This window comes from Mollisia scopiformis (assembly GCF_001500285.1).
Source record: "Mollisia scopiformis unplaced genomic scaffold LY89scaffold_7, whole genome shotgun sequence".
NCBI classification, from domain to species: domain Eukaryota; kingdom Fungi; phylum Ascomycota; class Leotiomycetes; order Helotiales; family Mollisiaceae; genus Mollisia; species Mollisia scopiformis.
The window spans coordinates 314,394-336,844 of record NW_017263587.1 but is presented as its reverse complement, the minus strand read 5'-3'; the positions used below and the strand labels follow the sequence as shown (position 1 = coordinate 336,844).

Genomic DNA, 22,451 nt, shown 5'->3' with positions numbered 1-22,451 from the left:
AAGGTTTGAAAAGTCGAAAGGCATTGGGAAGATTGAGGAAAATTCTAGGCATGGTCGAGATTGAAGAAGATAGGAAACTATCGCACCGCCAAGTCGAAGAGGTACTAACGACTTTAGGAAATTGATAACCTGGCACCGATTCTCTACATGAAAGACCGTGATGCCATCCATGAATGTATCCAAGATTCCATTATTCTATATCCCTCTCTAAATTCTATATCCCAAGCCCATCACTTAACCAAGAACCTTATCAGCCGCCGAAACACTCAGCCCAACAGCATCTGGCTCAGCATGCACACTCTTAATCTTGCCCCCCTCAACCACAATAGCATATCGCTTGCTCCTGTTATTCCCAAGCAGGCCCGCAGACTCGAACTCCATATCAAGGGCGCGAGTGAACGCGCCCGAGGGATCGGCGAGGAAACGGATACCAGAGGCACCTTCTTTATCGAGTTGCTTGCCCCATGCATTCATGCTGTGATTATTGAAGTCAGCAAAAGCCAACAATCGATTGGAATGGTTGGAAGGTAGAGATAAAAGGGAGTCGTACACAAAAGCATCGTTCACAGCGACAACGAACACCTTTCCTGCGCCCTTGGTCTTGGCATGCTCAATGTACCCCGGGATATGCGAATCAGAGCAAGTAGGGCCTTCAAACTATCAGTATTGTCCACCGAGGTTATTCAATGGAATGAGATTGTGACGTACTAAACGCAGCGGGAACCCCGATGATAAGTCCGTTTCCGGAGCCGAATTCTTGTGCGAGGTTCACCTTGTTACCGGGCTCCTTCTCGAAGAGATCCACGCTGGGAATGCTGTCTCCTGATGCGACCATTTTGATTGATTTGTGTGGTAATGAATTGAATTGAATGGATTGATTGATTGTTGCTGTTGTCGAAGGAAAAAGAGAGGATGGAGGGGTTCTTATTTATGCAACAGACCCCGCGATAGAGCTTAACGTCAGTGATCGACTTTATCGCCGTTAGAGCCCGCAGTCTAGGCTGGAAAGGGCTTAGACCAAAAGCGGTATTTCAAATAGGGGACGCGAGACTAGTAAGCGAGTTGGAGATATGGGGCACGGCTGCAGGTGGTATTTGAGTTTCGAAGCTTGCGGGCGTGTGATTGAGTAGTGGGTATGTCTCGGATGCAGGTACGATTGTTTTAGCTATTTTGGGATGGGTGAGAAGGAAAGAATATTGATAGTGGTCAAGGCCGAGTACCGATCCGGATTCTGGATCAGAAGCCAGCTATCAAGGTACCCGCAACTTGTCTTCGTCTCAGGCTTCGGAGCCTATACAGTAAATACAACAGTGTAATTTGTCACCTCCAGAATCTAGAAACGCCGTCCTCGTACCTATCTTACCCTATCGTATCCTTATACCCGTTCCTCCAGTTTCCCATCTCACGTGCCATACACTCGCATCTCATAGGTAATGGAGCCTCCAGCTTTCTCATCCTTCGACCAAATACTTCCCAACCTCTCTTTAATCCTCTTCAGATCCACAATCCCACGACTTGTAGCGCCGTGCCCACGACAGCCTCCACCAACATCCCAATAACTGTTACACGTGCCAGAGCTTCCGCTGTTCCAGGTCTTTCCCCCTCTTCATATTGAACCTTCTCGCTATCATTAAATTCAGCCAGTCTTTTCTTTGACAGCCGTCCTTTCTCCTCAGCAGTTTTCTCGACGACCGAACTCAACCTCTCGCTTTTGAGAGTTTCTGTTTCATCACGTGAGTGCTTCACTCTTTCAGTGTTGCCTGTAGACGTTGCTACTGTTTCGTGTGAAAGGACGTCCGTCCTTGAGTACCGCGGTGGAAACTCAAAGGTGTCGGGGAGTTTGGTGAGAGGGGCTTCGGGGGTCATGTTGTGCGTTGCTCGACTTGGGGATGGCAGTCTAGATCGAGGCAAGTAGTTATCATACGTGTGCACAAGGACCTAGGAAGAAACCCCGAACGAGATTACTTGTAATATATTATGAGTTTGGGGCCGATTTTTACGTGTATACTTGTACTGTAGACTTTGTAATGAGGCGCAGCCAGGCAGCCACAGAAATCTCGTAAATCTCATTCGTCGACTTAGACGACGCTAAGTTCTCACTGGGTAGAGGTAGAAGCAGGTGTGCGATATCAACAAAGTTTCATATTGTTTCGTTCGTGTATAATACAAAGATTTTGAGGGGCCAACTTTTGCATGTCATCCAACCCAATGCTATGAGCAGCCAAACGCCTACGACCCAGACCAACGAGTGATGGTTACGGCCGTAGTATAAACCATAGCAACAAGTCCCACAGTCATCAAAGCTATATCTCCAAGCTTGACATATTTGTTTTCCGCAACCCCTTTCAGATGCAAATATGCAGGATAGATGTACACTAATGGTACACATGCAAAGGAACCAATCAACGCAACAAACTTGTCAAGATCAGCGGCTCCTAAAGCGGATACAACCCCACATGCACAAACAATACATGCTCTGAAGACATTTTTCTTCCATTTCGTTCTTGGATCGCGCTTCCCGGAACGGTGGCCGAACAGCGAATCTTCCACAATCCTCATTGCTGGGAACAATTGGACAGGGTCTCCGGCTAGGACGGCCAGAGAGTAGAGGAATTGGACGGTGTTCACAATCTTGGAGTCTTGTGGGAGATTGCTGATAATCTCAACCGTTGTTTTGTCGCCAAAGGTTGAGTAGCTGAGGATGCCGACAGATGCGAAAATGATGGTGATGAGGATCATGACTATGAACAGCAGACGCTCAAATTTCTCTGGCTGTTTCATAGACTGTTGGATGGGTAAGATCAAGCCGATGCCTTCGAATGTGAAAATGGCCGATCCGATGGTCAAGGTAAAATCTCGTGGGTTGAATAAATGAACGGTGTCATTGATACCTTCTTTGGCAATCGTAGAAATGTCAAAAAAGTAAATGTATCCCAGCCCGAGTAGAATGAACACATCTGCTAGTAAAGCAGCGCCACCAAGCTTCGAGATGTTGCGAATGAAAGCTAAAGGAATGAGGACCAGAAGTTGAAAGCCAATGAGGGCTGTGATCGAGATTGGCGATGTACCTTTGGTGACAGCTTCCAGGAAAGAGTAGATGTTCTCGGCAGCGAAGATGATACCAGCACATACAAAGCCTAATTGGGAGAGAGCAATAGAGGACAAAGTGATAGACCTCATTCTCTTGCCGCCTATAGCTTCAGCAATTTCACCATACCCTCCACCATACCGTGTGCGACACTGCAACAGAAGATGAAAGGCCAGACATGAAACCAGAGACACAGTCACTAAAGTTATTGACGAAAATAACAAACCGCCATTCTTGAATGCCTTTGGTAGGAACAGTACTCCAGTTCCGACAAACGACTTGAGCAGAAGGAAGAATGTCTTTGTGAGAGTGGCATCTCCGGGCTTGTTCGCAGCTCGAGAAGTCTTCCTCCTACCGAGCAGAGGTCGTCTCTCGCCATCTTGTCCCTCTGCCGACAATATGCGTCGTTCTTCGGCATCCTCTTCGTCCTCAATTGCGTTGTCGGAATCGTCGTCTTGTGCCAGGAAATATGTAACGGAACCATAAAGTTCTAGGAAGCTCACAAAGCTCCGGGGTATCTCTGTGAAACTCTGAGACCGCTGTTGTTGGACAAACTGCCTCCGGAATCCACCAGGTTGTCTCTGTTCTGCGGCAGAGTCTCTCCCCAAGGTGGGACCAGATGGTGGTGGATGAGAAAATGTTTGCGCTCTCTGAATAGGACTTGGGCTTGCTCGCGCTCCAAGCTTGTACAAATCCCGGTGTATGTCCCCTCCCTGCAGCTTCAGTGAGCTCTCATGTTCTCGTCCTTCTCGATCGGAGCTCTGCGTCGTATTCGAGCTCTGCGGGGGTTCGTCTGGTTCTGCGCCTTCAAGGTGGCTGGTGTATGCGGGGTCGAGGAACCGCGAGACCGTCTCTCGTGTCCGCTCCTCCTCAGCATCTCGATCGGGATTCGACATGGAAATGAATGATTTCGTGTGCTACATAGACGGTCGGCGTCAATGTGGTGTTCGGAATTGCAATTGCATCGATTCCGGTTGATCTTTCCAGAGGTGCTTAGGTTTCCAAGTCGGCACACTACGAGTAATGACGTGGGTCATCTAAAGGCGACTTAGCTGGGGCCTAGCTTTTATTACCACATGAAATTGCCACAAGCAGGGTATTTGAGACAAACGCGGTCGATGAAGTGGAGCCGGAGATCTTCCAGAAAGAAATGCAGGTAATCTCGTGCACGGAAAATTTATCCATGATGGGAAAGGCATTGTGGCAAAGAGAACAGGAATTGAGTCAGGTCAGTTTCTTCATCCAATCCTCCCAAATCAAACACCTTCCGACTGAAACATTTGCAGCGAATTCAACATCGCTAACGAAGACCCATTCCGACCGTCGGAGCACATTCAGAGTGCGGGTTTTCTCTGAATTATGTCTTTGGCGCAGCATCTTACTTCAATTGCAGGAGTAGAGCGCGTGGAGCCATCAGTCGATGCGGTGCCGACCAAAAGCGTTCATCGTGTCTTGAGCTACGATGCCTTTCCCCCTACCCAGGTCGAAGACCAAGCAGATCATCTTGCTGCCTACAAAGTCTCGACAGTACGACGAGCAAGTGAGAAACATTCTTGACCGCCACAATGATCAGCCTGCTGACAAGTTTCAGTCCAAGTCGTGATCACAGTTCTTGCCTGCTGGCTTGCTTCAGGAATCGTCTTTGGTTTCGCCGCTATCAAGCCCGTTTTGATCTCAGAAAATGTTTATCAAGAGCTGTGCACAGATGACGAACTGCAACAAGATGTGGAGGTCTGTCTCGAACAAGATATCAGGTAAGCAACCATTTACACGACTCTTAGCCTCCTTGGATTGACAATTGTCCCAGATTAAACTTCTTCTTCACCTTGGCCTCCATCACCACCAATGTCTCGGCATTGCCTGTTGGTGCCATCTTGGATCGTTATGGTCCTCGTGTCTGCGGCATTTTTGGCAGCATCTTTCTAGCCACTGGCAGTATCATCATGTCCTATGCATTTGCTATCCCAGAGTTCGATGGCTACCTGATCGGTAACTTCTTCCTCGCATTGGGTGGCACTTTCATTTTTGTCCCTTCGTTCCACATGGCGAATGCGTTTCCCAAGTATGCTGGAACAATCGTAGCCCTCATCACAGGATCATTTGATGCATCAGCGGCTGTATTTCTGTTCTATCGCATGACATACGAAGCGACAGAGCACGCCTTTACGCCCGACAAATTCTTCTTCTCCTACACCATTATCCCTATACTAATACTTCTTTCCCAAATCACCGTCCTTCCGTCGAACATTTACGACACTGTTCCCCAACTCGAGAAGAAAATTGAGAGGGCCCATGACGCCAGCAGAGATGTACACTCGTCTGATGATGAGATCACCAGCGAAGATGAAGTCGACCGTGTCAGAATCCAACGTTCAATTCGTCGCAAGAACAAGATTCGCAAACTTGATAATCTCCTTGGTGATCAGGAAGTGCGACAGGAAAGAGCTGATCGTGAAGAAGAACGCTTGACTAAGTCGGCTGTTTGGGGTATCCTTCATGGGCTCCCTGCACACGAACAGATGGTCACTCCATGGTTCATCCTCATGACTCTTCTTACAGTCCTGCAAATGCTCCGCATGAATTATTTCATTGCTACGATACGCTCCCAGTATGAGTTTATGCTTGATTCCGAGTCTTTGGCCGCTAGTATCAATCGTTTCTTCGATGTTGCGCTTCCTGTTGGTGGTGTTGTCTGCACACCTTTCATTGGCTTCTTCCTTGACAATTTGAGTGTGCCTATGACTTTGGCTGTAATCGTCAGTTTGACTACAGCCATTGGCGTGCTCAACTCTCTGCCTATACTTTGGGCCGCCTACATGACAGTCTGTCTGTTTGTTGTACTGCGTCCTCTGTATTATTCTGCGATGTCGTAAGTCTCACCCTGAATATTCAATTCGGTGTAGTCTGGCCCCACTAACAGCACCCAGTGACTATGCAGTGAAAGTGTTCGGGCTGAGAACCTTTGGTCGAGTATATGGAGCCATCATTTGTCTCTCCGGACTTGTCAATTTCTCGCAGTACGGCATTGATGCTCTCACACTCGAGGTATTCCAAGGTGACCCCACGCCTGTAAATGTCGTTCTAGCAGGAGCTGGATTCGCGGTTGGAACAGTCCTTGTTGTATTTGTATGGCAGAAAGGTAAACAGGTTGGAGATAAACATGGTGGGTTTGGCGATCCCGAAAGGCAACCGTTGATTCCCGAGGAAGAGGATGAGATGTAACGGGGCCAGTACATCGTATGGCGGCATGTTTAGTCTCATGTCTGGTATCTTTGGCAGAACTACAAACAAGTGTATGGACATTTCTACAGTCTCATCTTCAAAGCTGGGGATCTAACTCTTGCCATCTCTCTAGGCGGTCACAATACTGTACGTCGCAACTACAAGCTGGCTCATGAACATCAGAATGAAAGCAAGGAATGTATAAAACTATGTAATAATAATTCTCATTCACATCCAAGATTGAATTGAATTGGAAGAAGGTTCGTGAAGACGAGGATTGGAACACCTGCTCATGGAATGGAGCTCTCAGGATTATCGCTATCGCTATCGCGGCTGGCGAGATGGAGGGGTTAGATAAAGCCCGAAATGCATACTGATCTCAACACGACGATCAAAAGTATTGCATTCTAGAAAGTTGACCAACTCTAGGACATACTTCACAGCTTCAGCAGAGATCATTCACTCTATCTGTGTTATTATCTAACACCATCACATGATCGGTCCCAACACCGGTTCGGATTTCGGCTAAGGTACTCGGCGCGGGCAAGCAAGTCTTATCAGATATCCACTCTGTCATCCCCTTCCACATCATCTTCGTACGATAACATAAAGATAGAACAAAAACAGCGTACAATGTCACCATATGAGACGGAAGCGGTAGCTCATTTTACGCTTTGTTCCCCTTCACCCCTGCCCGCTTTTCTTACGTTGAGTCGTCGTTGAAGCGCTAGCTATCCATAAATTGAAGCGGCGGTCAGAACGTCGGTCCTCTTGAGCAAGTTCTCGAACTCATAACAGCAACCTCTTCATACTTTGATCGCAATCTTTCGCGTCTTTTTTTGCCTTGAAATTTTTGATCGCAGTTTGTAAAGTTCAGAAAGATGGGCAGCAATGAACCGGTTTCGAAGCCATTCCCGAGCAAGGAATCAATTACTCCGTTCTGGAGAACTGAGCTACATGAATTAGATGACCATAGAACAACAGAAGAGCTACCAGAATCATGCGATATACTCATCATTGGTGCTGGGTATGCTGGTATCACCGCTGCTTATCACCTTCTTTGCAACGAGGAGACAGCCCCGAGCGCAAAGCCATCTGTCGTCTTACTTGAAGCTCGTCAAGCTTGTTCTGGTGCTACTGGTAGAAACGGTATGGCCAGAACTCTCACCATCAAAATGTTGCGCCTTTGTTCAACAATAGCTGACGCAGTCCAGGTGGACATCTCCGACCATCAGTCTACAGTCGCCTCACGAAATGGATCAAAAAATATGGTCTTGAAGCTGCTGAAGAGCTCGCAAAATTTGAGTTTGATCATATTCGAGCTGTTGCTGATGTAGTCAAGAAAGAGAAAATTGACTGCGATTTTAAGTTATCGAGATCATTTGATATTCACACTGAGCCAGAAGTCGCGGCTGCTGCCAAGAAGGATTACCTAGAACTCAAGAAAGCTGGTATTGCCAAGACTACGATCGACGATATTGTATTCACTGACGGAGATGATGCTGAGCAGGTATGTGGACTCCTAGAATGTATTTTGAACCATCTGACAAAATCCATAGGTTTCTGGTGTCAAAGGCTGTGTTGCCTGTGTCGAGACCAGCGCAGGTCAAGTATGGCCCTACAAACTCATGATGGGCCTACTCTCCCGTGCCGTCTCCCAAGGCCTCAACCTCCAAACCCACACTCCATGCACCTCAATCACTCCATCACCCATCACTGCCGGAAAGTGGATCGCCACAACGCCCCGCGGAACCATCACAGCAAGCAAAACCATCATCGCAACCAACGGCTACACATCCGCCCTCCTCCCAGAATACAGCACGAAAATCTACCCCGCCAAAGGAATCTGCTGCCGCATCGTCTGTCCCCCATCCTTCACCCCACCAAAACTATCTTCCACCTACGTCCTTCGCCTCGGTAACGGATCAGGCGACTATCTCATCCAGCGCGAAGACGGCAGCATCATCGTCGGCGGCGCTCGTCCAAACTACATATCCAACACCTCCTCCTGGCTCAGCAACACCGACGATTCAACACTGATCCCGAACGCAGCGTCGTACTTCGATACGTACATGCAAGACAATTTCGCGGGATGGGAAGAGTCGGGCGCGTATGTGGAGAGGATCTGGACGGGCATTATGGGGTATAATGCTGATGAGAATCCGAGCGTGGGAGAGGTTCCGGGCAGAGATGGGATGTTTGTTGCGGCGGGGTTTGAGGGGCATGGGATGCCGGTTATTTTTCTGACTATGAAGGGTGTCGCTGAGATGGTGGGGAGGGGGAAGAGGTTTGAGGAAACGGGGATTCCGAGGATGTATAAGACGACGAGGGAGAGGTTGGAGAGTGATTATAATGTTTTGGTTAGGGGCGAGGGGAAGTGAGGGTCGTGGTTTCTTCTTTTTGAGGTTTGGATTTTGGTTTGGCTGAGGATACGTTGTTTTTGGGTGAGTGGGTGTCTTTTGGGAGTCTTTATGAGTGCATAGAGTGATAGATGCGAGTGAGCGGGCGAATACACAACCAGTCTGAATTTTTAGCTTGAAGTCCACCTTGTCCACGTTTCCACTCAATAAGAACAGCTGTAAACGGGCTAAAAGTGGAAGAAAAACAGTCTCTTCTCACTAACTTCTACCTCTGTCGCGACAGTAATATCCGTTTTCTCTCTCATGCGGATAAAGAACGGATAACTAGGTATGGGAACAATCTCGATTCCAGGTCTCGGTTATTGGTTTCGGAGCAATTCTTGATAGAGTGACAGGTAATCGTTGATTTCAAAGCATTAGTGTGTGTGTGTGTGTGTGAGAGAGAGAGAGAGAGAGAGAGAGAGATCATAGAGGCAGTACGAGAGCTTGATAGAACTTCGCATGATTTGAAGTAAAGAAGCCGAATAAGCTGAAAATCGAGTGCTAGATGCAAAATATCATGATCAGGTGACAGCACGCAACTCCCATATTCAAGGACCGATCAATTCATACAATTCTCGACAGGAAATCAAGTACACACGCTGCATCAGCCTCCAGAGTTGACAAGTCGTGGCGCGCATGACGAGATATCGGAGGTTTGGAGTCTGGCCGCATGTCCGATGTAAAGGTTGGACAATTCTCCCGACTCGCTAAGCGATGGGTTCAAGGGGTCTCGCTAAGGGAAGGCATACGAACGAATGTCAATGTATATATACTCTCATACTCCTGCTATGTATATTTCATTTTACTCTTTCATAGCATACTCTAGAACTGTTCAAAGACTTTCATCTGAGAATTTTTTCGATCAAGTCTCAAAACAAATTCGGCGTCAAGATGCCTTTCAGGTACAACCCGGACAAAGACATTCCTGATCTCAGCGGAAAAGTCTTTCTCGTCACTGGCGGCAAGTATTTCAATACTCAAAACCTGCCACGTAACATCACCCTCTAACCAGAAGCTCAGGCACCGCCGGCGTCGGCAAAGAAGCCCTAATCCAACTTTCCAAACACAACCCAAAACGCATCTACTTCACCGGCCGCAACACCTCTTCCGCAAACACACTCATCGCCTCCCTCCAACCCACATTCAACAATCTAACCTTCATCCCCATGGACCAAACCTCCCTCACCTCCGTCTCTGAAGGCGCCAAGCTCTTCCTCGAGAAATCTGAACAGCAACTAGATGTCCTGATCTGCAACGCGGGCGTGATGGCCATCCCGCTCGGACTATCGAAAGATGGCTATGAGATCCAATTCGCGGTCAATCATCTAGCGCATGCGTTGCTGATTAATCTTTGTTTGCCGGCTTTGAGGAAGAGTGGTGAGGGGAGGATTGTGTTGTTGACTTCGTTGGCGTTTAAGAGTGCGCCTTCCAATGGGGGGATTGTGTTTAAGGATTTGAAGAGCACTCAGGCGAATCTTGGTATATCTCTCATCTCATTCAGCTGTGATCCGAAATTAATAATATTGGAACATAGGATTCGCAGCCAAATTCCTAACCTACGGCCAAAGCAAACTCGCAAACGTCCTCTACGCCTCCCAGCTCGCGAAACGCTACCCGGATATCACGACCATAGCCGTTCATCCAGGCTTAGTGATGGGTACTAGTTTGACGGGTCATATGGGGTTGTTGGATAAATTGGTTATTAGAGGAGCGACGTTGAAGTTGAAGAATATTTCTGTGAGGGAGGGAGCGTTTAATACGCTTTGGGCGGCGACGAAGGGGAAGGGAGAGGGGATGAGGAGTGGGGAGGTGTATGAGCCGGTTGGGAAGAGGGTTGAGGGGACGAAGTTTTCGATGGATGAGAGGTTGCAGGAGGAGTTGTGGGGGTGGACGGAGAGGGAGTTGGGGGGTTATAGTTGAGGTGGGGTGGTGAGATGCTATGATTGTCTGTGATAAAATTTCGGAGTCAATTCTCTAATTGTTATCTTGTAGATAGCATCTAGTCAGGCGATTTGTTTGGTGATGTGAAAGTAGCGATACCTGCGCGAGACTAGTGCTTCTACTACACAACTCAACCCTCACAGGGTGGGAAAAAAACAATTGTTAAGCGACAGCAAGATAACGTCGCGAACATACTTTTATTCCTAATCCTATAGCAAAATCTGAACCTCCACCCTGTGTTGGGTCGCTTGTTAACCTTTGCCTCCACCTGAAATGAAATGTTTGTCTATATCTATTGAGAGAATTGAGCCCCGATGCCAATGAGATCATGTTCCACTGAAGAACAATCGCCAACTTGTACTTGTATGAGGTGTAGTTGTACCACCTGATCTTGACCATGTGCTGGAGTATCTTCAAGGTCTGCGTCTTTTATATGCATGGGGTATGGGTGGGCATGGCCTGTCGACGACAGAAGATAGACACTGCTACGGCGTTGAGAGTATATGAGTTGAGTGCCATTGTGCTTTCGTGAGGACCTGTTCCTCTTTCGTCGTTGTTGTGGTTCTTCATGAAGGAGGAGGAGTGTGTGATCTGCCTGCGCATTATTGGCAGCTTGAATGGCAGAGAGACCAGGCGTTGAAGCTTCGATGGTAGAGGGAAGATGCAGAGTGGTGAAGTCGTCTTGAGGATGATGGGCAGAGGCAGTGGTGTTCATGGTGGAAGGATGGGTCAGTTGGTCTGGTAGGAAGGAACTGTCGTTCAGTTCACTAGCACAAATGAAGGAGTTAGACATGAAACTTCGTCGAGAGATATTGAGGGGAAGTATAAAGTCAAGAAAGGATACATATTAATGACATGAGAAGGGAAGAGGAAGTAGCGTACGTGGGGACATTGGCGTCGTAGAAGCCGCTCGTCGAAGGCGCAGAATGGGCAGGATGCATAATCTCGAATCAAAGTTGTTAGACGAATTTACTAAAGAGTTGAAAGAGTCTAGTGGATACGAGACAAAAACAAATCGAGAAATCTTCCGATTGACGACGATTTTAAGATACGACTGTTGAGAATGGAGAGAAGTGACTGTACTAGCTGGAGGGAGGAGGGAGGAGGGGGATCACTGAATTTATGTGCGGATGGAACTAAACTTCCATAACACAAGGCAGAGCAGGGCAACACGGGACGACACCCAGTTGTCAAAAGCATTATGTTTCTCTAAATTCGAACTTGGAACGGGGACGAGCAAAGGTGGAAGGAGATTGGTGGGTTCATTGTGCGAAATGTACTGTTATTTGAAAGTGCAGTTTTTGGAGTGCAAATCGTGACTATAAGCGAGTTGTTTTCATATTGTGAGGAGGCCATGAAATCCCGGAAGGGGGAAAAACACCGCACTGCAAAAAGTGTAATTTTGCACACTTTAGTGCAGCTTTTGTGCAATTGCACGATTTACCGACGCTGCAAGGCGCCGCCCCCTGTGTTTGGGCTTTTTCTCGACACAATGATTGGTATTTGGTGGCTTCGGAAGTCGGTGAGATGCGCTGTATCGCAACCGCCTGTCGAACTGCAACTTGGGCAGTTTCCATGAGGCTGCATCAGGTGATCAGGCTTCGACAACATCTTCCAGGTTGATGTCGTCCTGGATGTCAGCTTACCTAGGCATTGGGAGATATGGCCAAACTTCTAGATCACTATAAGAGCGAAATTCACTCGCTGTATATCGCAGATGGAAGGTCTCTAGAAGATGTGCAACGAATTTTGGAAGGCAGACATAACTGCCACGCCTCGTAAGCTAATCTAGATTCCAACAAAGGTTTGCTCAAGCGCACACTCTAATGTCATATAGTATCAGAACCTATCGAACCAAGCTTGCAAAATGGAATATGCTCAAGAAAAAAGCCAGTCCTCGACGCCAAGTTGCAAAGAAAACGAAATTGGACTCGAGCCTGGTGGTACAAACGCTCAATACTGCGCAACAGACAAGAACTGTGCCAGGGTAATATAATTTCAAACCAGAGAGAGTGCGAATTGCTAATCCGATGTCATTGAAGCGTGCCGTCAGTTGCTGAACTGGAAGTGCCTACCACTTGGGCAACACCCCTCTCTAGCGGCCTTCGCCACAGCTTCAACAGCTCAGATCCGAATGCGATCGAGAATTCGAATTTGCATGATAGCCTGGCGACTGGAAACACTGGCATTGCTCAAGAATCGGATCTCACATCTCGGTCTCGCCTTTTCGATGCTATATTAAATGGAGATGAAGAAGAAGTTACAGAGATGCTTTTTAGCGGCACATCTATTCGCATGCGAGATACGAATAACAACACACCCTTGCATGCAGCAATCTTGAAGGGTAACGTCGCTATTGTCAATTCCATACTCAACTACCGGGCTGATATCGACGCTACTGGTTTCAAACGAAGGGCTCCTCTCCACCTAGCGATCGCTTCAAAAACGCTTGCTCAGCTTTTGCTCAAGCGTTCGCCAATTCTGTCACCTCAAGATGATGAAGGAAACACACCTTTGCATTTTCTGCTCAATACTAAAGACTGGTGGGATGACCAAGATGCTACGACATTGATCAGCTCGCTTCTCTCCTCTGGCGCTGATGTCAATATCATCAACCGATTTGGCGAGTCACCATTACACCGAGTAGTATCGGAAGCGCTACCAAGGTCTTTACGGTATCTAAATCTTCTCTCCCAGTTTCTTGACCATAATCCGGACGTAGCATCGCCAATGCGAAACGGCATGACCCTTATTCATGTCTTCTTGACTCAGAGTAAAATACTTGCTCTTCGATATACTTGGCGGGGACAGTTTTCAGAAGAGTATGACTGTCTCCGGAAATTTCTGACAGCCGGTGCTGATTCAGACACTATGGTTGACTCAAAGCCTCTCATCATTCAATGCCTTTCAATACATTATTTCTCAGAACATGCCAAGTTCGAAGGATTCTTGCGGCAACTTATACAAAGTGCGAACATAGATGTTAAGGACGATGCTGGAAATTATCCCTTGCATCTAATTCTCAAACGGCTGCCCCGGGGTGTATATGAGATGACTGCCGCTCTCATCTCTCGGAGTGCGAGCCTAGTGCAGACAAACAACGAAGGTGCCACTCCATTAGAGATTTGGCTTCAAAAAACCAGGCGTATGCGTTCCGAGCTAGTGAAGGTTACTCTACTCCTCGTTGAGGCAGGAGCGGACATCATGATGCCAACATCAACTGGAAAGAGTCTATTCGATATGCTCTACTGGCTCAAAAATGATGATCAGATTGCTCTGACGAAGGCTTTCTTGAAAACTGGAGCAACCCCACGGGAAAATGCTCCCAGCGCTGCCTCACCGTCGGAATGGGTTCAGATATGGCGTGCTGCATGGAGACAATCATCTTGGTTGAGTGCTCAGGCCCGAATGATTGAGCTTGAACAATGCCATTCCAGACCCAAGACTATTCACTTCATGGATTGTGCTTATTTTACGATAATCGAAAAGCAGCTAGAATTTCACAAGTCTAAATTGAAAGATTGGCAAGAGGGGGCAGTTGAAAAGGAATCGGTGATAAGCAACTATGAGGAGTATTGTGCGATCTTGAGAGTTTGCAGGGAGCGAGTGATTGAGATTGATGTTTCATGGTACACTAAGTTGCTCGATCTTATGGACTTTAAATGAACTTAGAAAGGATGCAATATGGGTGGGAACTGGACTACGGTGGACATGTGGGCTGATCCGTTTCGGTACGATTTCTTTCTTGCGTTGTACTTAGGCGTTATTTCAATCTTAACTCCTGGAAAGTTTGGTATTTTGGGATTCAGCAGAGAAAAGAGCAGAATATTTTCGACCCAAGGACACTACAAACAACTCGTAATACATGTTTATTTGGATTTTGAGGTGTTGGACCTTTCTTTCACGTGACGATATGAAGTCAGACTGAAAAGCATCATCCAGCCTTGGACCCCTAGTTTTAGCGTGCCCACAATGTAAGTAACATCAGAAATTCCTTATGAACTCTTCCCTCCTTGTAGATAATTTACATATCAGTCCTTAATTGACCTAGTCGTTGAGACCTCGCCTTGACATTTCAACTGAGTCACATGTTGCATCAAGGTTTTGAGATATACATCTAGCGGTATAATGACGTTTAACCAAGACATGTCAATACTTCCTATTCTCTTATCTTTCTGTCTTTCTAAAACATTCCAACTCAAGAAACAATATCTTCAATGGAAGCTTAAAGTCACGTGACCGAGACTGATAATTGAGCAGATTATACTTTTCGAATGGCAAACAATTTGCATTGCCCAGAGAATAGCGCCCAATATAATCCTCATCGTAAGATACCTAGATTAAAAGCGCAATCTTTGAAATAGAATCCAAAACTTCCAGCTTTCTAGGCAGGCTGTGAGCATCAAAAGTCGGAATACGGCTCGAGTGTTTATTACGATACCTCTAAAAAATCCCTCGTGTAGGTACGAAGATAAGGTCAAGCGAGTAAAGAGAAACTAACCGGACTTAATGTCCTCTCTTTTAGAGATTCGAGAATTCCGATTCGACTCATGGAGTCTTCCTCATTTTCTCGTTCCGCCTGAGCATCTATATAATAGCGCCACACCCCCTTGTCATTGTGAAGGGACATACAAACCTTTATATTTATGTGACAGCTTCTCCAGCAATTCGCCATCTTTGTCTTTGAGACCTGTTGCCATCAATACAAGATCTGCACATGCAAATTTGCGTGAGTGGATGGGAATAGCAAGCAACTGAAGATGAGAGTGAGAGCGGTACATGTCAAATACTTGCATAGCTGCCTTTCTTTCATTTTGATAAGGGTTGCAGTTGCTGCACTCAACGTTGGGGCGTTTGCATCCGCGGTGCAGACCAGGGCCTAATTAGGCTTAGGCTCTGAGCTCCAGAGCTCGCCGCTTTCGAGTAACCAATAGGTTGCCTCCACCGCATCGAACGCGTATTGGCTGCAATAGTTTTAGACCGAAAAGAATGCAGACGTAGAATGGGTGCCTTTTTGCACTCCATTTATGCTCCTGCCTGCTGAGTCAATCCACGAAGTTTTTCAGTATGTACTAACACGTGACTGAGAGGGATTTCAAGTGAATCAAAGTTCCATTGTCTCGTCCTGAATTATACCTTAGAAAAAAACATGTTGGGTATCTGGATTTTTATTTAAAGAGCAAGAGCAAGACTGAGGAATTTCAAAGCGCCATTGGCTATCATGTGACATGTTGAGTAGAATGTCCCCCATTGCCTCCCTGGGCTGTATAAGACATGACTTTAATCAAGATACTGAAAGGAATTTGTGGAAGACCTAATCTCATATTGTAAGACCTGCGTATATTATTTATTCTTTTATCATGTCGTACTTGTGAATTGTAGTACCTCTTCCTAAGAGCACTAAAATTGCTTATTAATCTATTTACCCCAAAGTGACAAATACATGAAGCGGACTGCAATTTTCAAAGAATGTCCAGTGAGGAACATGTACGAAAAGGATCCTACGGACCAGATAGCGGACGGCTTAACAAGCGGTGAAAGTGCAATGATGTCCATGATGACGCCCAGAGATTTGGATGAGAGTGAGACAAACATGTGCGCATCTGGAACAGTGCATGTGCTGACTCTGCAGCAACGAATTATCTCCCAGTTCAGACCCTGAAATGTTTATCGCTGCAAACAAATGCATAAACACAGCCATCACGGCTTCTTCCTTCATTGGAACGACGACGTCGTGGACGACGTGGTATTGGCACGGATGAGATGTGTGGCGTTTGCCAGGGACTTCCCAATATTCTCCTAAGCTTCCTTTCCGCTGCTGGGGTGTAGATTCGCCTATCGACGCAACTCAGCTCTAGACACTGGCCAGAGTGGGCTGATTCTATCGTCAGAGTTGTGTCAGGAAGCATGCGATTCTAGAATAGCAATGAGATTTGCAATGCATGTTGTCGCTCATTTCAGAACATATATAGAAGGCCTGTCTGCCTGTGCGAGGTTGAAGGAAGAAAGCCGCACCGAAACTGCTGCTGTACGATCGCAAACGCTTCCTGCTGATTGTTCTGGACCGACGCCCACTTTCTCCTTCTGCGTGCCTCTCCACGAAATTGCTTTGCTGCTCGCTCGACATGAAGAGGGGAACAGGGGAGAGAGTCTGTAGCAGTCTGGACCTAGCTGCATTGCAACATGATTCGTTCCATGGCTGGGGACACATTGTCGGTGCTTTCACGATGGTGGAAGGATACTGCAGGACGAATGGAAGATATTGGTGAGTGAAGAATATGACTTTTCTCGTGTACCACAGCACACGGCAGCCCTGGCACCGGCAACTGCCTGCCCCAAGCTCCCAGGAACGAAACCGCTGGCATCCGCGCCTCGGAGCAGAAAATTGGATCTTAGACTCCAAAGATGGCCCAAGAGTTGATATGAGAAGATATAGATTTTATTTACTCGGCATTCGCATTCGGACAAGAGGAACGGTAGGCCCATATATAAGGTTACTTGGTAAGTCTTCACTACCAAGCGCAAAGCAATTCCCAACCCCAGTCCGAAGAATTTTCGATATATAAAAGTGCTCGGACCACATTTGCTGCATCTCCTGACATCACCGATCGATCATCTTCTTTTTCTGCGGTTGTGTCACTCGAGAAGAGAGAAGAGAGGAGTGGGAAAAAGAAAGAGGGAGCAATTGGTCATCAGAAATCGTGCTTTCCTCTTTGGCTGGGGGGAAGAAGCGGCCGCTTCCTAGCGTCAGGCTACGGTTCGGTTGTCGCTCCTTCCTGGTCCGCCGCATGTCTCACAAACGGATCTTCAATCAAAAGCTGCCCGCGTCTTCTCTCCCTCTCTGCAACCTCCATCCATCAACACCACGAACTCGAGTGTCAACGTCTTTGCAAGAGACTCAATACCTCTGCGCAGCATTCACTTGTGCGCTATGCGACTAGAGTGAGGACTGTCACGCCATTAGCCTCCCGACACGGCCGTTCTCGCAGACCCGCGCGCACCACCATGATCTGTACAACACCAATCTGGCGGGCCAAGCAAGCACTTTAACACTGATTGTCCGTGCCAATCTTGATGCCAACTACTGAATAGCATCGACACAGATGCATCTTGGAGTAGATAGCAACTAACTTACCTCAGCAACTTCCCTAGGAGATTCGTCTTTGGTACTGACCTCTAAGGTCAACCACCATTCAGCGGCAATGCTCTGGTTCTTCTTGTACCCCATCCGCGGGTATGCTAAACCTTTCTGTCGCTTCATCCATTACTTTTCGAAAACTCTGGTGGTTTAAAGCTGACGCGCACAGAACGACCGAACCTCCTAAACTCGAACCGAAGCATCCCATTCGATCCTTCTTTACACGATGCGGCTATCTAGCCGCACAACATCCTGTGCGATGGCTCCTCGTATCCGTCACTGTAGCCTCGATCCTGATTTATCCGATACCATGGCTGTTCACTAATAACTTTACCAACGGATCATCAAACCTTCCGCACCATGTCTGGACATCTGCACAGCCATATGGCGGCCCCCCGAATACCCGTCCCGATGTTGTTATGCGATCAGTGTGGATCCATGGTAGGGACTTTCTGCAGCTCTAGTCTTGTGCCACTCACTAAGGTACTATAGGAAGCTATATGAAAGCATTAGAACAAGATGTCCTACGCAGCGCCCTTGAAGTTCAGGACGAGCTATTGGGCCCCACTGTCGACTTTGCCCCAAAAAGACCATCTAATCAGCTCGAAGCCTACGATCCTTTCACCGATTTGTCAATTGACGATCGAGATACGCTACATGCCATCAATGGCTTAACGAACTTATCTTGGTTTTATCATTCGCCTCTGCAATACTGGTCATCTTCATTGGAGAAAATAGCATCAGACGAAGACATCATTTCTACTGTCAATGCAAAGTCCAACCAATCAACATCGGTCAATGTCACTCTTCGACATTCTATTGTCTTTAGTGGCAAGCGTTTCGAAGATCACAGACTCGTTGCCGCAGATGCTCTGGTCATTACCCTGATCCATATGCTGGATTCCCCTGTGGGGCGACAATGGGAGCGTAAGGCTGAGCAATTGGCACTCCGACACGGCGGAAAATGGCAAACCTTCCCCGCTGAAGGACGGTCTTTAATCAGCACATTATACGAGTTCCGATTTCAGCCACTTTCTTTGAATGACGATGTCTGGCTGGCATCGGTGTATAGTCTTATGGCAGTGTACGTCATCTTCAACATCACCAGGTTCGCTGCGTTGAAATCCCGAGCTGGTCTACTTCTCGCCGTTGCGACCCAGATGGCAGTCTCTATTATGTCAAGCTTCACTGTCTGCGCCGTTTGGAAGATCGACCTCTCACACATGCCTCGAGCAGCATATCCTCTTGTCATCATGGGAATTGGGCTGGGTAATATTTTCAACCTAATCAACGCCGTGAACTTGACCCCACCCTCAGCCCCTAAAGATGTTAGAATTGGCGAAGCGCTCGGTCAGACTGGGCACATTGCACTAACTTCTTTGGCCTTGAATGCATCTTTGCTCTATATGACATACAAACTCTGCGAAAACTTCCCGCCAATTGTCGCACTCTGTGCCTTTGCAGGCATCGCCATTCTATTCGACTTTTTCTATCTCTTGACGTTTTTCACTCCTGTTCTTAGTGTTGACATACGTCGAACAGAATTAAGTGATGCTTTGTCACGGGCATCAACAAGGAATGGCACTTCTTTTACACCAGTATCCCAGCCGCGAAAAACATGGTTTGGACCTTTTTTTGATGGAAATGCGTCAACCAGAATTGCTGGACCTATTGTGATGGTAGGATCGATACTCATGGCACAATTGCATTACGAATCATGGAGCCAAACGATTTTGCGACTCTTTATGATCTGGACATCGTATGCACAAACGGCGAGACCTGCTGCAGTTTCTCATCTGTCTGTCGATATCAATCAAGCAAGGACACCAACTGCGTGGCTTCAAATGCAGGATCACGAAACAGCCCACGAAGTCATTCAGGTAGTCAAACCACACGCCACGAGTTATATCGCCAGGGTCTACGATCCCCTTATTTTCGTCTTAGAAGGATCAAATCGAACGCGGAATGATCAGGGTATTCGACGGTTCCTGCCTGCTGCTTATGACTTTGCGAGGAACCAATTCACCGCTTTCGTCCTTTCAGTCACGATTATAGTTGCTGCCGTTTGCCTCTTGATGAACCATCTGCTCTCGAACGAGCCTTCAGAGAATGATAGCGAGAAAAGAGAAGACGATCCCCTTCTGTCTGTCAAAACTTTGAGTGGAGGTCATAGTCTAGACATCATGCTACTGGCAACTTCACGAGATGGGGTCTTGGCGACCGTCGGCTTGGATAGATGGATTCGCATTTGGGATGTCCGCAAGGGAGTCATGAGCTATATCGTTCGAGATTTTGAGTCGAGCATCGACCCGTTTCCAGTCTTAGCAGTGGCTATTGACAGAGACTCGAACTGGCTGGCAATTCTATCTGGCAAAGATCTGGTCTTCCTCTGGAACATCCCGGAGAGAAGATGGGGTCGATCAATGCATGTTGAAATGAAAGGACGTACTCCACTTACCTTCTGCTTTGGCCATGACAAGGACGAATTCGTCGACCCCGTTGTTGTTGTCCGCCATAATGGGCTTATGACTGAGCTCCATGTGGACGATGAGTACAGCAGGCAAATTCAGATTTGCCGCAGTCCACTTGTTTGTGTTCGCCCGCACTTCGAGAAGCCACATACCGGCAGTCCCGACCCGCCACCACGTCTCATAACCTCTTCGAGAAAGGGATGTGTTCACATCGCATCGCAGCTAGAGGAGGGATGGGTGTCTAATGAATTAAAGGTCCCCGAACCCGAGGATGACAAGGAGGTCGTATCCATTGTGCCATTACCAGTCCTGAGCTGCTTTCTGGCTGTACGCAAGCATTCGGTGGACCTAATCGACATCGGAACTCTGAACGTCACCCACACCTTTACGACCAGTCCAATGAAACCAGATTCGCTCCGATGTTTTCATAGCACACGTCGTCGACCCCAATGTGGCTCGGTTGGCTTAGCAAGTCTTGCCATCGCTTATACTTGCGCAGAGACTGGAAACGTTATCCTTCAGTCATACCTCCCCCAACGCGAAGGCGATATCATTTGTTTCCGGGATCCATTTACCCCCGGTAGTAAGACTTGCTGCTTGTGGCGTGAAACTGTTGAGAACAAGTACGTTGTGGAGAACCCTGGTCAATGGGAAGCTCTTCAAGTTGGCTATTTGGTGGGCATTCGAAAGTGTGAGTCCATAATCAAGGAGATGTCGCACCCAATCGCAAATACTGGCGTTCGCCGCAGAGGAGCGAGGCCAAACAGGCCTTCTTTAGAACGTCGAAACTCTGAGGACGAGGCATGGGAGGTATGGTCTATTTCGTCAGCTGGCGCGCGTGCTACAACTCCCTTGTTTGGGTCCAAGGATCGAGACCATCTTTTGGTCAGTTCACTCGGTCCCTTGCAAAAGATGGGCAAGAGCAGCCTTGCTGTCGCACTGGGAAATATCGTCAAAATCATCACTGTCGGCCACGAGAACTTTGACTCGGCAGATAGCTCAAATGACGATTCGGCATTCCTTGGGACGGCGTCATCAGTGGGCAGACGAAAGAAGTTGCTGGGCAATAGGAAAAAGACCCTGTGATGCGATGATTGGACGAAGGGCTTATTGAACGGTCTGGTAGATTCGGGCGCAGGATGGTTTGCTGGATGAAAATTTACGACGAGATACCCATGGGTTGGAGGCGTTTATCTGATCTTTTATGATCATATGAGGGCGTTCGGATGGTCCCCATAGATACGTTGCTTTTTTCGCTGATTTAAATTAATGAAATTCATCAAGTCTCAAAGTCCCACACTTCTGTGACGATTGAGATCTCTATACATCCGATGAATGTAATGGCGAGTGCTATTTTCATCTAAACTTTAGCTGATTTAGAATACTGACTGTTCCAAACTTTATGGGCGAATCAGATTATAGTAGTAACTAACACAGATCTTTGATTTCTCTTACTTAGAAACTCTCTAATGTCCGTCAGCCGTTGAGCACATGTCATCTCGATATGTGCGGCTCATTAAGTACCCGACTTTTAGTTGCGTCCACGGTTCAAAAGTACCAAACTTCGTGGGAGAATACATCTACCCTAATGTACTATTTCGATATTCTAATATTTTGAGAGTAGAATGTCCGACACCTTTTGAGGGCTTTTTTAGTTTATAAACCCGATTCACTCGATACCGGACTTTTGATTCTTGTTACTGCTTTCAATGTCCGTCATAATCTGCAAATTGTTCTAGTTTATAAATGCGGCTCATTTAATATCGGATTTTAGTTTTTGCTGCACGTTTTAATGTCCGTCACAGTCTGGGAGTTGTTTTAATTCATAAGTCCGGTTCACTTTATGCCGGATCTTAACTAATTTCATCACCTTTCAAAGTCCGTCAGTTTGTGAGAACGCTTCTTGTTCATAAGTTCGGTTCGCTCAATATTAGGTTTTTAATTTTCGTTACATATTTCAATGCCTGTCACTTTCTTAGCACTTTCCTCGTCTATAAGTGCGGTTTATTTAATACAAGATTTTTGATTCTTGTTACACGTTTCAATGTCTGTCATAGTCTGAGAATCTTGTAGTTCATAAGTGTAGGTTATTCAATATAAAGTTTTTAATTTTCACACGTTTTAATGTTCGCTGCTCTCTGACGACTTTTCTAATTCATAAGTGCGATTCATTCAATACTAGAATTTTA

The 22,451-nt window shown here is 47.0% G+C and overlaps 8 protein-coding genes across 8 annotated transcripts; 5 read left to right on the top strand and 3 right to left on the bottom strand.

Annotated features, from left to right (window-relative positions):
• Positions 1 to 85: 85 nt before the first annotated feature.
• On the bottom strand, positions 86 to 1,079 carry LY89DRAFT_779647 (Redoxin). Its single transcript, XM_018222315.1, has 3 exons — positions 709 to 1,079; positions 551 to 650; positions 86 to 475 (listed from the first exon to the last, which is right to left on the bottom strand). The coding sequence occupies exons 1-3, from the start codon at positions 833 to 835 to the stop codon at positions 235 to 237; spliced, it is 468 nt and encodes a 155-aa protein (XP_018074088.1). The 5' UTR covers positions 836 to 1,079; the 3' UTR covers positions 86 to 234.
• Positions 1,080 to 2,130: 1,051 nt separating this feature from the next.
• LY89DRAFT_682607 (amino acid transporter) lies at positions 2,131 to 4,112 on the bottom strand. The gene has a single exon (XM_018214535.1). The coding sequence runs from the start codon at positions 3,982 to 3,984 to the stop codon at positions 2,230 to 2,232; it is 1,755 nt and encodes a 584-aa protein (XP_018074087.1). The 5' UTR covers positions 3,985 to 4,112; the 3' UTR covers positions 2,131 to 2,229.
• A 226-nt stretch (positions 4,113 to 4,338) lies between these two features.
• Positions 4,339 to 6,542, top strand: LY89DRAFT_682606 (MFS transporter). The gene is made up of 4 exons (XM_018214534.1): positions 4,339 to 4,628; positions 4,680 to 4,842; positions 4,896 to 5,957; positions 6,016 to 6,542. Exons 1-4 carry the CDS (start codon positions 4,448 to 4,450, stop codon positions 6,308 to 6,310), a joined length of 1,701 nt encoding a protein of 566 aa, XP_018074086.1. The 5' UTR covers positions 4,339 to 4,447; the 3' UTR covers positions 6,311 to 6,542.
• A 371-nt stretch (positions 6,543 to 6,913) lies between these two features.
• On the top strand, positions 6,914 to 8,901 carry LY89DRAFT_779643 (FAD dependent oxidoreductase). The gene is made up of 3 exons (XM_018222314.1): positions 6,914 to 7,459; positions 7,525 to 7,820; positions 7,870 to 8,901. Exons 1-3 carry the CDS (start codon positions 7,192 to 7,194, stop codon positions 8,689 to 8,691), a joined length of 1,386 nt encoding a protein of 461 aa, XP_018074085.1. The 5' UTR covers positions 6,914 to 7,191; the 3' UTR covers positions 8,692 to 8,901.
• Positions 8,902 to 9,603: 702 nt separating this feature from the next.
• On the top strand, positions 9,604 to 10,632 carry LY89DRAFT_580305 (oxidoreductase; the record flags this gene model as incomplete). Its single annotated transcript, XM_018209051.1, has 3 exons — positions 9,604 to 9,677; positions 9,728 to 10,215; positions 10,256 to 10,632. The coding sequence occupies 3 exons, from the start codon at positions 9,604 to 9,606 to the stop codon at positions 10,630 to 10,632; spliced, it is 939 nt and encodes a 312-aa protein (XP_018074084.1).
• On the bottom strand, positions 10,597 to 12,032 carry LY89DRAFT_459337 (uncharacterized protein). Its single transcript, XM_018207672.1, has 3 exons — positions 11,737 to 12,032; positions 11,536 to 11,597; positions 10,597 to 11,420 (listed from the first exon to the last, which is right to left on the bottom strand). Exons 1-3 carry the CDS (start codon positions 11,851 to 11,853, stop codon positions 10,946 to 10,948), a joined length of 654 nt encoding a protein of 217 aa, XP_018074083.1. The 5' UTR covers positions 11,854 to 12,032; the 3' UTR covers positions 10,597 to 10,945.
• Positions 12,033 to 12,240: 208 nt separating this feature from the next.
• Positions 12,241 to 14,512, top strand: LY89DRAFT_716247 (ankyrin). Its single transcript, XM_018218257.1, has 3 exons — positions 12,241 to 12,431; positions 12,491 to 12,640; positions 12,696 to 14,512. Exons 1-3 carry the CDS (start codon positions 12,316 to 12,318, stop codon positions 14,317 to 14,319), a joined length of 1,890 nt encoding a protein of 629 aa, XP_018074082.1. The 5' UTR covers positions 12,241 to 12,315; the 3' UTR covers positions 14,320 to 14,512.
• Positions 14,513 to 18,210: 3,698 nt separating this feature from the next.
• On the top strand, positions 18,211 to 21,348 carry LY89DRAFT_579832 (uncharacterized protein; the record flags this gene model as incomplete). The annotated part of the gene is made up of 2 exons (XM_018209030.1): positions 18,211 to 18,232; positions 18,284 to 21,348. The coding sequence occupies 2 exons, from the start codon at positions 18,211 to 18,213 to the stop codon at positions 21,346 to 21,348; spliced, it is 3,087 nt and encodes a 1,028-aa protein (XP_018074081.1).
• Positions 21,349 to 22,451: the final 1,103 nt, after the last annotated feature.